Here is a 13,168-nt window from a genome sequence, read left to right on the forward strand (position 1 = left end):
TTTCTGAGGCAAGATTCTATCCTTACTCTTTCCCTTAGGCTTCATACTCTTTGCACTCTTAAATGATTCCAGGATTAATGAAGATTAAACCAAACTAAAATGATATCAGTTTTGCTATAAAACTGGTAGTTACAGTAGTGTTGTAAGCTCGTTCAACCTAGACTAAGCATGTTTGTGGATGCATTGTGGTTCTGTGGTTCACGTTTTTCCTTACCACTGCTAGTATAAATTATTGGAAGGATGGGTCTAGATGATAGCTATCTTAACTTCTGTAATAGCAACTGTTGGAACTTAAATACTAGGAGGATTTGAGTTTAACACTAGATCGGTTTTGTGGAACACTATAATTTGAGCATGTCTACATACATACTGTGAATATTGTTTTGATGCTTACATTATCACAGTTAGTATCAACTGTGGAGGTTAGGATTTTGTGATACATACCCTACATATCTGTATGTCATTTATAAAGTGTTAAATGGAAGTTTTAATTAATTCTGTCTTTATATCAGACTAAAGGGAACAACTTAAATTGGGCATGTATATGTTGTTGTTGTGACCCTGTTTATCAATGCTTATTTTATCACTGCTAACATTGAATGTTGGATGTTGGAATTTAGTTGATATATACTTGATTTTTTGGTATTATTGACTACTGGAGGATTGGAAAGTAGGCACCGGTATGGGACGGTGGCATACTAAGGATGGGTTTGGTTTTTAAATCAATACCATTACCCACCTACTTGGAATAAGAATGGGATTAACTAAAAGTTAAGTCCCGTGGATTTGTATTGTCATGGCAACTACTTGTTGAGCGGCAATACCAGGGATTTTGGATGGATTTTATATATGTACTGTTATGGTGCCTCGGTATGAGCTTGAGCCTCAGGACCGATGGCTAGGGAGCGTATATGCATCGGGATGTGTAGTTGGCTATGATGGTTGGAGGTGTACCCTGTTTAGGTATAGGTACATATGCCCACTTCGTGTGCGTTTTAGCATATTACCTCTATTCAGGTTGAGACCGGCCTGTAGTCCAGTGAGAGTCCTTTAGTGTGACTATATATATATTTACGGACTATTAGCTATTGTTGAATTGTTTAGGATGTACATGCGTATCGGGCCTCTGTTTGGATTGTAGTAGTATAGAACTTGCGCGTGGGCCTGACCCACTTCTATTTTTCAGGTACACGACAGTTCCAGGCTTAGACGTGTTCGTGCTGAGCAGAGGTCTTTATTCACTCTTCCGACGATGTAGGGCTCTCTCTATAGTTTTATTTCTGGGCGTTTATTACATTTGTTCTATCTTCCATTTGGATGTTTAATAGGGGTCCACTAGAGATGGATTCCCAAGTTGTAAACTGATGGAGTTTTGGAGTTTGGGTTTGATGGATTTTAATAATTATAATATTTTGCGGATTCTATTTTTAGTTCCTTTTAGCTTTAATTTCATTTCTTAATTTATTTTGTATTCCTTCCAGCTTTAATTTCATTTCTTAATTTATTTTGTATTCCGTGTTCATTATAAAACATTCATTGTTTGATATTCCCTCGGGTTTGGGCCTGGGCCTGATCAACCCGTGTCTCGGATCTGAGGGGTATCTCAGAAAGAAATAAGGGAGTCCAAGAATCTCTTCTCAAATGCAAAGTGTGGCCAAGCCCATGAAGAGTCTCCTCAGGCTCTCGAATACCCCTTCGAGTAGTACTGTGTTACTAACTGTTCCTCTATCGAAGTAGGTCAGACCCGAATAACGAAAGAAAGATATTTCATTTCCTAGATATAGGATTGAGAATCAATAGCAAAATATCATATTTCAAACTAGAGGCGAGTTTGCGCGGCAGACTTGGCCCTCTTCTAGAAATGCTGACTTTGCTAGGACTCTCCGTATTCCAAGTATTGACCTTCTTAGGTGACTTCCTGCCTGTCTTGTATTGGCGTCATCAAGCGGTCAAAAGAATATCATCATAGATTGAATAATAAATAAAAGAAATCAGTATATTTTAGACAAAGTGATTTTGACTGATCAGAGCGAGCCATTTATTCTTTACCCGCCTTTGACTCTCTATTGTAGAAGGTGATTTCTCTTATGAATTTCAGACTTTAAAAGACAGAACCAGCGTTTGGATTTCTGTAAGTAAAGTACCGGAGAATTACCAAGGACGAGTCTCTTCTCGTACTTTTCAGAATCGGGGACTGGCGGGAGAAATCCTGAAGAGTAGAAGAACAAGAATTATGGAATATAAAGTCGAGTCGGTTCCTAGATCCTTCTTATCTAAGTTAAGTATTCGGGGGCTATAATGTTAATAACTAAGTATTCACTTTGCTTTTGCCTAATATATGAAGTTCTATCCGCCTAGCTCTCACGGATGCCATTCTTGTGCTTCCAGTGTCGTTCGGTTTCGAAAAGGCGGATAAGTCTATTTTCGAGCAGAGAATCCAGGCAATTCTTGATATTACTACTATGTATGCATTCCATCATTTTCTCCAAAATAATTGCGAGCAAAGGTGCAAGTAAGCAGCAAGTTGACCAATAGAAAATGAGGGGTTCTTCTCGCGAAAGGATAATCAGAATTAGCAACGTTGAGCGACGTTCTGACTTAGGCCTCAAAAGGAATAGTAAAAAACCTATCCCATTTTTTGCCAGGCAAGTCTCGTACAACAAAGAAAGAATTGTGTCCAGAAAAGAAAAAGGATCCAATCAAGCAGACCCATCTCAAGCAGGTAGGCAAGAAAAGTTCTGACCGGAATCTCCAACTAGCTACAGTGATTTCTCTTTCAAGTTAAAAGAAGCAAGTCGTGCCTATTATGCAATACCCCTTGGGATGAGGAAACTCTAGGGCCTTGCTCATCTTTCTTCTATTGGGGTTTCTTTTCCTTATCGGGATGAACCTGTAACAAACAGATAAGGCTCCAAACAATAGGAAGGCTCTTATAATAAGTACTCTGAATCGTTCGTGACAGCTTTCCTTTCCCCATGGCTGCTACCTTGTTACAACTTCCGTACCAAACACAATACCCTAATTCGACCGGACAGCAAAGGTGGTAGTAGATCCGAAAAAAAGTGTCTTTCTATGTCAGATTCTTGTGTTGGATCTGGAGAACACCTATATGCGCATGCGGATGCTCATTATTTCGATTCAGAAAATCATTCGATGGGAAAGGCCTCTAGCCCCTGTATCTCTTTTTTTGTTGGAGTTACTTGTTGACATCAACCCTATAAACTGGGCTATAGGCTTTCAGGCTTGGCTCCTGATGAACGGGCAAGAACCCATGGCGAATTCTGTCTCAGCCTGACGACCACTCCATCATCGTTGCCATCATCATTATCGTAAACTGCCGAGTCAGCTTATTGCTTTCGACCATTTGATCCTCTGGTAACAGTTCTTGGCATCTCGGCCTTCATTGGCCTCTCAGATGGGATGGGACAACGGCGAGCGTGCCAGGAAGCTTACATCCCTAGACGAGATTAAGTAAGACCAGGTGCTTACATTGGGTTTTGATTGAGCATGTCAAGCCCCCTTTACTTGCTTCTCCAAAGCGTGCAATGGCCTTACGTTTCCAGTTTCCAATTAGTATAGTAGGGCAAAATCAAGAACGAGCAGTCTCAATTCATTTCACTAGACCCACCAAGGTCTCATCTCAAATCCAATAACGAAGCTTGGCAAGGCTTTCCTTTCAAAAAGCAAGAGTAATAAGATTGAACGATGTGGTGCTCAACGGTTAACTGCATGCTCGAACGGGTATCACATGTTCGGGCATGCACAGGTGACGGGGGGATCAAGTGGTGATTCAAGGTGCGAGCTAAAATGATGGAATAAGAAATGCTTAGACAAGGCTACCTTCTTTCGCTCGTCTAGCCCTCGTACTAGTAAAGGCGCTAGAATCTTGAGTTTGGAGATTATTTCATCGTGCAGGATGATAATACCATTCTCCCATTGATTCTATGACCGGGCAAAACAGTCTTCCAAGCGTACTGGCAAATTTTTCACTTCTTATTGGGGAAGTATCAGTTCTGGTCAACGTTCTGCCACGCCTGCGGATCTGCTTCCTGTTGCAGGTGGAACCAAAACCCCTTCCTTTTAGAGATTTTCACTCTCATTCCTTTGTTTTGACTTTCCAGCACGCATCTTCATAGCCATCAGCGCCCCCGGAGACAAGGCAAGTCAGAATAAGAAGTATTTTAGTTTCCTTCTACTATCTACAACTTGACTTTGAATGTGCCTAATATTAACATTACTGATGCAAATATGAATGGTGGGAATGGTAGTTGAAAAAGAATAATGGTTGTGTTAAAAAATAACATTTTCATCATTGGAGCGGAATTGCTAAAATGTAACATTTGACACTATAACACTGTCAAAATATAGATTTGGCATCCAAATTTGGCATTTTTGCATTGGAGATGCTCTTATCTCAATCAAAGAAGTCTTACTCAAAGTTATTTTGTAATCAAAGCACTATATATATATATATATATATATAGAGAATAATATATCTCTCTATATATATATATATAAGCTTTGATCTATATACATATACACATTACTATATATTTATATTCATATATAAATATATAATTGTAAATTATGTAGGGTTATTTTAGTTTTTTTTCTGATTTTTTAAGGTTTGAGAACTATTTTGACAAAGTTAAAGAATATTTAAGTCATTTTATATAGCATCAGAGCTCTGCACATGACGATTGAGGTGTGAGTGAAAGACGAAACAAACGTTTGCAGGTCGAGTGATAGTTATTTTTCAAAGTTGTTTCAATGTGATATTTGGCCAAACCTGAGGGAGTGTCAGTGAAATTAACCCAAAATAATAAAACACATCTTCTTAAAAAGTTAGGGCTAGTTTGGTGTGGTGGAATGGAATGAGAATGGATGTGGTAATGGAATAAGAATGGAATGGAATGGTCATTCATTTTGTTGGAAGATGGAATGATTTTGATAGAATAACCATTCTCCAAGAATAGTGGAGAATGATAATTCTAATTTTAAAATTAGCACCAAACACGAGAATGGAAAAAAACACATTTCATTCCATTTTTTTTTATTTTATTCCACCACACCAAACTAACCCTTAGATTCTCGTTTAATTGAAAGGGGTGATATTATAAGAAAATAGAATTTAGAAAGGTGGTATAAGAAAAATAAAATTTTTAAGAAAATAACAACATACATATAAAGAAAAAAAAATGTTTGGGAGTCTTCTATTGGTTGGGCTTAGGCCACGGCCCACCGCCCAAGGCTCTAGCTTACTGTTAGCCCCTTGACGGTTGTCCAAGGGAAGACATGGGCATTTCAAGGCCATGCCATGTCTTGGGAATACTTTGGCTTTGGTTAGACAGCCATGAGGATTGCTCAGGGGGTTGTCAGTGTGCACAAGATGCTCAGCGTGCACACAAGATGCTTAAAAGGATGCTCGGCGTGCACTGGGGGTGCCCAGTGGCACTTTCGTAAATATGGCGAAAAGTGAAACTTGGAGTTTTGACTTAGGATCTTTATGGGAGGTACCTTGAGTCCATAGAAGCTGGTTGGCGCAGACGGCACTCAATTTGGATATCGGGAAAGGTCTGAAAGGCCATTATGACTCCTCAAGCATGGGTGATGTTTACTCCTGTCAGAGTGCTGGATTTCTTTAAGACTATATTAGGGGGGTCTGTTGAGCACATCGGTTGGGCTATGGCATGGCTTGCTTAGAGGGCTTAGCCAACGTGCATGGGCACGTGTTGCACCACTCCAAGATGGTTGCATAAGTGGGGAGCATCCAAGATATTGAAGGGCAAACAAGTGGGCACCGACACGCGCGCTGGGGTGCAGCGGCACGCGTGCCGGCGTGCAGGTGGGCGCGCGGGTAGGCGTCCAACCTAGTGTGCTCGAGCGTCTAGCTCAGTGTGCACATGGGCGTCCAGGTGGGCGTATAGCCGCAGGCGCATGAAGGTTCAAACATGGGGCGCGAAGAAGGGCACTAGTGTGTGCGCCGGCGTGCACTTTGGTGTGCACCCGAGCGTGCGCACGGGCGTGCATGGCTTGGCACGCCGTGCACTCAGAGACATATATATGTGGGTGCAGATTGGTGGACTTGGCTTGGGCTAAGTTCACAAGGTTGACTCAGATGTGGCTAGAGCATGGACAACACAAAGTCATGGCTTGCGGTTACAAGAGGTGGTGGCTTAGTGGGCTCGGTTGGTTGGGGGAAATTACTAGCACTTCCCACTCATCATGGGAAGTGGGGGAGTGCTGAGTAACCTCCCAAACATGTGGCACAATTCTGAGAGGACCAACACACAGGCGGTTAAGGGTGGTTTCCTCCACTATCCAGAATCTAACTTCTTGTGGTTATGTGGCATGAGCAGAACATGCCAACAAGTCTAGCAGTTGGGCTTGTCAACTGCATTATAGTGCTGGCTCATTTAGAGGGTGCCAGCACGACCCTAGGTGGATGGGGGTGTCATCCATCATCTTAGTGGGCAGTTATGGGCGGTTTTGAGAGTGGCCTATATAATGCTAAGGTGGGCTTTGTAGAGGGAACAGAGAAGAGGGTGTGAGCCTTGGTTGTTTCTTGTACGAACTCATGTTCCTTTGTAATATGTTTAATATGAGCAAAGGTTGGGGCTTGTCCCTGTAATTGTGTGTGCCTTCTTTATATTTCTATACTGTGTGTATTGTGTTGTTGTGTTGGCTGAGACTTGGTGGCCCCAAGTGCCATTGCAGAGGCAAAAATTCGTGGTGTAATTTAGCCCTGTGACACTTACCGTGGTGGAAAATTCTCCACCCAACTACCCATTTGGGGTGGACTTGGGTCCTTACTTTTTATATGTTCATAATTTTTTTAAAAAAAAAACATCATGGATTAATTTCAAACATTATATATTTATAATTGTGATAAACCCTTCTTTTGAGGTTTTATATCATTATTTAAATCTCGATGTATTATATTTTAATTGTCTGGATTATTACTTTCTAGAAGATTTGTTATAATTTATGACTCCTTAAATGTAATATACGTGGAAATAATTCAATTTGAGGTTAACTTGAGATCGACCCAATTTTTAATCAATTGTTCTAGGCCCAACCAAAATTAAAAAATTTGAATATTTGTTGAGTTGAAGTCGAAATGATCTTCAGCGCCTATACATAGCCGACACATATTAATAGGAGTTATTTGAAAATTATAGTTGTAGAGTTTGAAATTTTACTTAGCTATTGTTATCTATATAATTTATTTAATATTTTGTGTTTTAGTCAACGTCATATTAATGCAAAAAATAAGAAGAAAAAAAAGTCTACGAGACAAAAATTATCATGTGTTGTAGTGGCCAAGCCAGAAATCGACTCGAGTATGGACAAGCAATAACAAAAAATTTGAATTTGTGAAATCCACGAAAGAGGAGAAGACATGGATTTTTTGAAAAATTTAAAATTTTCGTTGGACAAATGGAGGGAGGGATCTTTTAAAATTTTGGCAATTTTTTTTTAAGGCCTTTTGTTAATTTTTTTAAAGTTCAGTGGGAGGAATTTAAGAATAATCAAAATTTATATATAAAAAATATAAATATAAATAAAAATTTTTGTGGAGTAATTGCTCCTGCTGGTCCCATCGTGGCCACTAATGTAGTAAATCCTCTCTATGATCATCAATCAATCATAGAGGGTAGAGGGTTCCTTTGCCGTAATGTACAAATAGGTTGTTGTATTTGTACAGATATAGAAGGCGGCACATTCAATCTCTATTTATCTATTAATTCTCAACATTTCTTTTTAACATCCAATAAACCAATTTGGTAGCTTGTAAGGCTCATAGCTCAAAGACTATAAGTTCAAATCATGTTGATCACTGACATTTTCTTTTGATTAACGGTCTGAATTTGACAACATGTGACAATAGCCAACAAAAGTACTTTAATTTGTCACTCATATATGCATCAGGGACAAAAGAAGTGTTTGTCATCATTTTCATTAAACTTTTTGCCACAAATTAAATATTGGTCCCTAAATATCTTTTTCGTTTACATAAAAAGAAATAAAAGAAATATTCTTTTCGACTCAAATTAAGTGTCATAATTTTTTATTTTTTTTTTTTTTTTTTTTTTTTTTTTTTTTTTGTCTATTCTAAAATAAGTATCAAAATTTTTTTTTTCAAATAATATATTTCACATCTTTCTATAAATGTCTTTTAAATTTTAAATTTAAAAAGATAAGTTAGTAATTTTTTAAAAAGATAATACATGCCTTACACGTTCTTATAAAAATTAATGTTATTCATAAGTGATACTTAAATTGAGATCGCGAAAGTAATAATCAGAAGAAGATACACATGTTATCAGTATCTCACAAACAAACATGAAAGGATAAGGAGAGATATGGCGATTGAACTTGTTAGGACACCAACAAAGTTACTGATAATCTTAAGTTGTTCCCTTTTCCAACCAAAATAATTTTATTGGGCCCACCAAATCTTCTATGTGAGATTCACAACTTCATTGTTGTATCATGGAGCCTGCAAGTGGAGCTACTTGATGCAAGGAAAATTGGAAATAGACAAATGGATAATCAAAGGCAAACTTCATTATCGATCAGTTGGTTAGTTTTACAGAATTTTTATTGTTAACTATTGAACTTATTTTATCACAGTTAACCAATGAATAATTGATAATCCCAAATAAATAAATAAATAACTTCTTAAAAAAAAGTTACACAAACCTTACCATGAAAATTTCGTCTAACAATAAATTAAGACCAGAACTTGGTAAAATTTCTAATCAGTTGTCAACTTTAGGGTAACAACATTAATTTACTAGTGATCTTCAACTTCAACAGATAGAGCAGAAATGAAATATATAATTCAAGGGTTAGGAAAGATCATAAAGCTATATATTGGCAAATAATTAGTCTTCAAGTTCTTGCAATTAATTAAGAAATATTTGGAAAGCACAAGAGGGATTATAAAAATATTGAAAAATGATATTTCAATGAGTAAGAAATATTGATAAAATATCATGCATGTGACCACAGAAATGAACCTAAAAAATTCTTAAGTATAAAAGAACTAATGACAGAAATTCAAATACAAAACTAAGGAATGAGATAGAACATTATATGATTTAATCATGTTTCTTCTCTATGTCGAAAAACATTAAAATAAGAATGGTATAGAAACCCAAAATGACCACTTTTTGGTTGCAGACTGAAAATAACCATGAACCGAATAATTAAGTCCAATTCCATTGTTTGGTTATACCAAATTAAAGGGGGCAAATACTGTTTTCAACATGAAATAAAACAAAAAAATTATTAATTAATTGATAGGACTTGATGATGAAAGTAGGATTTTTTTTTTTTTTTTTTTTTTTTGTAATTTTTCCTAAATTTCATTTCGTATAAGGTCAAAATATATAATCAATTTTCAGGTCATTTCACGCACTGTAAAATACTAACCCAGCGACAAAGAAAACCACCCATATCAATAATAAAGTCTAGTTCCTTTGATGGAAGAAAAAGATATTACATCAAAGACTTCCGAAAGGAAGAAAAGAGATATCAAGTTTACGAATAAAAAAAAAATAAAAATAAAAACGCATATATATTTTCATAGCAACTCTAATCACAGTGCCTCAAAAGTGTGTATATATATATATATATAGATATATATATTCCTCTCAGCATCTATCTATATATAATATATGTATCTTCAGAATGCATGGTGAAGCTAAACCCTACATCATCGATCTTCAAAGGGCTTGCGAAGCCGACCAACATTTCCAACCATGGCTCTCTGATTTTTCATTCTCTTCAGACTCCTTGCTGTTACCACTCATTACAGACACCCCTTTTCCAAAGCCAGTCAAGCGGAGGGGACCCTGTGGAGTGCTGGAATGAGCCATGTTTTCCTTTGACAGTAATGTTTGATAACCATTGAGAGGGAATCGTACCGAGTCATTTGATCCGGTGGTCTCTGAATAAGCTTTTTGAAGTTTTTGAACATGAAGTCTGTATTTCTGCAATATACATATATACATTAATTATTTGCAACAGTTTTTACCATCACCAATGTCATATATATAGCATGCAAAAGATATATTGAAATTTTGAAATTAAGGCAGAATATAGAACTCAAAGGGATATACCTGCAGATGACTTTTTACTTCATCATTGGTTAGATCATCCATTCCCATGACTGCCCTAATATGTTTGGGAGTAGCTGCAGCAAAAGGAAAAGACCAATTCAGACACTAAAGTATAATATATATATATATATATAAAGTTAATTAGGTAATTAGGTAATTAAGTGGTAAACGAATTCAATTAAGTGCATAGACATTAAGACTGCTTTGTAGGCAAAATCAACCTGCCAACCCAGGTACCCCAGGTGGTCAAGGAGTCTACTTGGACAAGTCATTAACTCAGAACCTCTTTCACCTCTTTTTCACAAAATGCAAAAGTTTATGAACCTCTTTCACCAACTGCAAAAACACTTGGCTTATATAATATAATATGATTTGCGATTAATTGAACGTATAAGGATTTTATCTTGGTTGAAGATAAATTTCTGAGGATTTATATACAAGGTTAATTTTATATTTAATTTTTATAACGTTATTTATATATTTTTATAATATCATTTGTATATAATAAATAATAATGCTTATTCTTTTATATATATATATATATATATATATATTTGTGTTTACAATTTTTACTTTGCAGTCATTTATGCACAAACTTCAGCTCACGGGTTTACAATTTTTACTTTAAAGTCATTATGCTCAAACTTCAACTCACGGACAATGCACGTGTGTTTTAGTAGTGTATATATATACACACATAAAACCTCCTAAACACACAAATATGCATAGGTTGAACCTAAACGCCCTCCTAGCGTGCCTAAAAGATTTACCCCGTAAAAGGTTATTTGATTGTATTATATATTTTATTTTCTTTGTATTTCACAAGACGTCTTTTTATTAGCTAGATACAGAGTGTTATTGAATCTCCAATCATTTTTTAAATACGGTCTTATTTTTTTAAAAAAAAAAAAAATTCTCCCAACAACACGTGACAAAATTAAATAATAACAAAAACGTTTAGATTCGACAAGAGTCCTCTTTCACTGTATATAAAATCCTATTGAATCTATAATATTTTTTAAACACGTTATTTTTATTAAAAAAAATTATCTAAATAACAACGTAACAAAATTGATTTAAAACGTAAATAAATAACAATAACGTGTCATCAAATCAGTTATCCATATTGTTTGGAGAGCGACAACACTCGATATAAAGTATTATTGAATCTAAAATCATTTTTTAAAATAGCCTTAAAAATAAAAATAAAAATAAAATCTCTCCAACAACACTAACCGGCACAAAATTCAATTAAAAAAACATACTCGGAATATAACAATAATGTTAAATCGTTTAGACCTTTCTGTCGGCCAACGGTTTCTTGTTATTTGGAGATTCATTTTAAAATAAAAATTTATATTCAAACTTGTAGTCCAACTGAATCTAAAATTATTTCTTAAACACTGTCTCTATTTTTTTTAAAGTTTTTATTTTTTTTTAAAATGTCTCTAACAAATAAAATTGTTTTAAAAAATAAATAAATAATAACTTCTTTAACGAGGTTGACTCGCGCAATCAGATCAATGACTGAGCGCCATGTAACAGTCGCGTGCAACTGTTGCTACCTCGACGTCAAACTTCAACCCTCAACGGTTTGAGTTTGAACCCGAAACAGAGTGTTTATGGATATAAGAAATTTTGTTTATGTCCAACCTCTTGATCCAAGCTGCTGAATTGCATCTACGAATCGGCCATGTAATTGTGGCGTCCAGCATCGTCTTTGTTTCTTCGGTTCACGGTATTCACGGTGCTGCAATTGAGGCTTACTCTCAGCTTGCTTTGTTTGGTCTGTCACCATTGACAACACACAGCTAGTTTCGTTCTTCAAATCCAAATTCCAATCGATAGACCCTATGTCAGCAACCGTACTTGAAAACGATGGAGCATCATCAACGGCTAAAATCTCTCTCTCTTCCTTTACTGTCAGACTAGAGCCTCCCAGAAAAGGCACAAATGCCCCTTCCCTGCGCCTGAAATTACACAACTGAAATCCGCTCTTTATAGCAGAACCATCATCTTCTTTCTCTCTCTGCCATCAACAATCGAAAATTTCAAATACCCATTTTGTAAAATCCTCATGTTTTTTAAAAATAAAACAAATTAGACAACTTTCTGTTGTGGGGGTGTGATTATAGTGTATATATATAATGTATGTATCATTTCTTACCGATTTGAGGTCTAATCCTGAGTCTTGTTTCTTGATCTCAGAGTTATCACAGTTACTGTTAGTAGAGCTCCAGAGGTTAGCAGAGCTCAACCAGTCCTCCGTTTCACTGCAATCAATTGACATTTTTGCCCCTATACCTTTATCCAAATTACCATGCCAGACCTCTGTTTCCTTACCCTGCATTTTCTTCTCCACCATCAATCTCTCCATAGCTGCAAATCCAAAAACAAAAACAAAGAAAGTAAAAGAAATAAAATATATATGTACATATCTGCATAGATAAAAAAGGAGAGTTCTATAGAGAGAGACAACACAGACCATCCTTTAAAAGCATCATGCATAGAGGTACTTTACGCTCCAATCCGTTGACCTTTCTCAATTCATCTTCTAACATGTGGACATACTCATCAAGCTTAGATGATTTTTCTCCAAAATCATCAATCACCGAGATTTCTTTGAGAAATTCAGAAATGCTCTGGGGGATGACTTGACTTGGACTCAAATTCAAGTTCAGGTCTGGCAAATTGGCTCCCATTTCTGCAGGCTTTCTCACTCTAACTCTGGGTCTCTGTCTAAATGTCTGGGCTTTCTCACTCTAACTCTGGTTGTCTCTCTCTCTCTAAATGTGTTTGTATATGTGTGTTGTTCTCTTATTCCATATATATAGACAATGATGTGTATAAAAAGAGGAAAAAACGGATGGTCTTCAAAGCGTAATTGAAAGCACAAGATGTGATTCAGAACATGAAGATTCCTTCTTTGGATTTTCATAATCGTGTCCTCGCGTATCTGAGTCAACTCAATAACATAGTTAATGCGACTCTGAATTAGCCCAATGGAATATTGTATATTTTCTAATACAATATGTAAT

General features: G+C 36.3%; 1 protein-coding gene across 1 annotated transcript; it reads right to left on the reverse strand.

Annotated features, from left to right (window-relative positions):
- Positions 1-9,208: 9,208 nt before the first annotated feature.
- LOC132285089 (transcription factor HHO5-like) lies at positions 9,209-12,881 on the reverse strand. Its single transcript, XM_059787255.1, has 4 exons — positions 12,298-12,881; positions 11,784-12,159; positions 10,131-10,204; positions 9,209-10,001 (listed from the first exon to the last, which is right to left on the reverse strand). The coding sequence occupies exons 1-4, from the start codon at positions 12,616-12,618 to the stop codon at positions 9,735-9,737; spliced, it is 1,038 nt and encodes a 345-aa protein (XP_059643238.1). The 5' UTR covers positions 12,619-12,881; the 3' UTR covers positions 9,209-9,734.
- Between the last annotated feature and the right edge of the window lie 287 nt (positions 12,882-13,168).

The sequence above is a fragment of the Cornus florida genome, unplaced genomic scaffold (genome assembly GCF_030987335.1).
Source record: "Cornus florida cultivar Cherokee Brave unplaced genomic scaffold, ASM3098733v1 CherokeeBrave_3.0.0_Hap2_Chr11, whole genome shotgun sequence".
NCBI lineage: Eukaryota > Viridiplantae > Streptophyta > Magnoliopsida > Cornales > Cornaceae > Cornus > Cornus florida.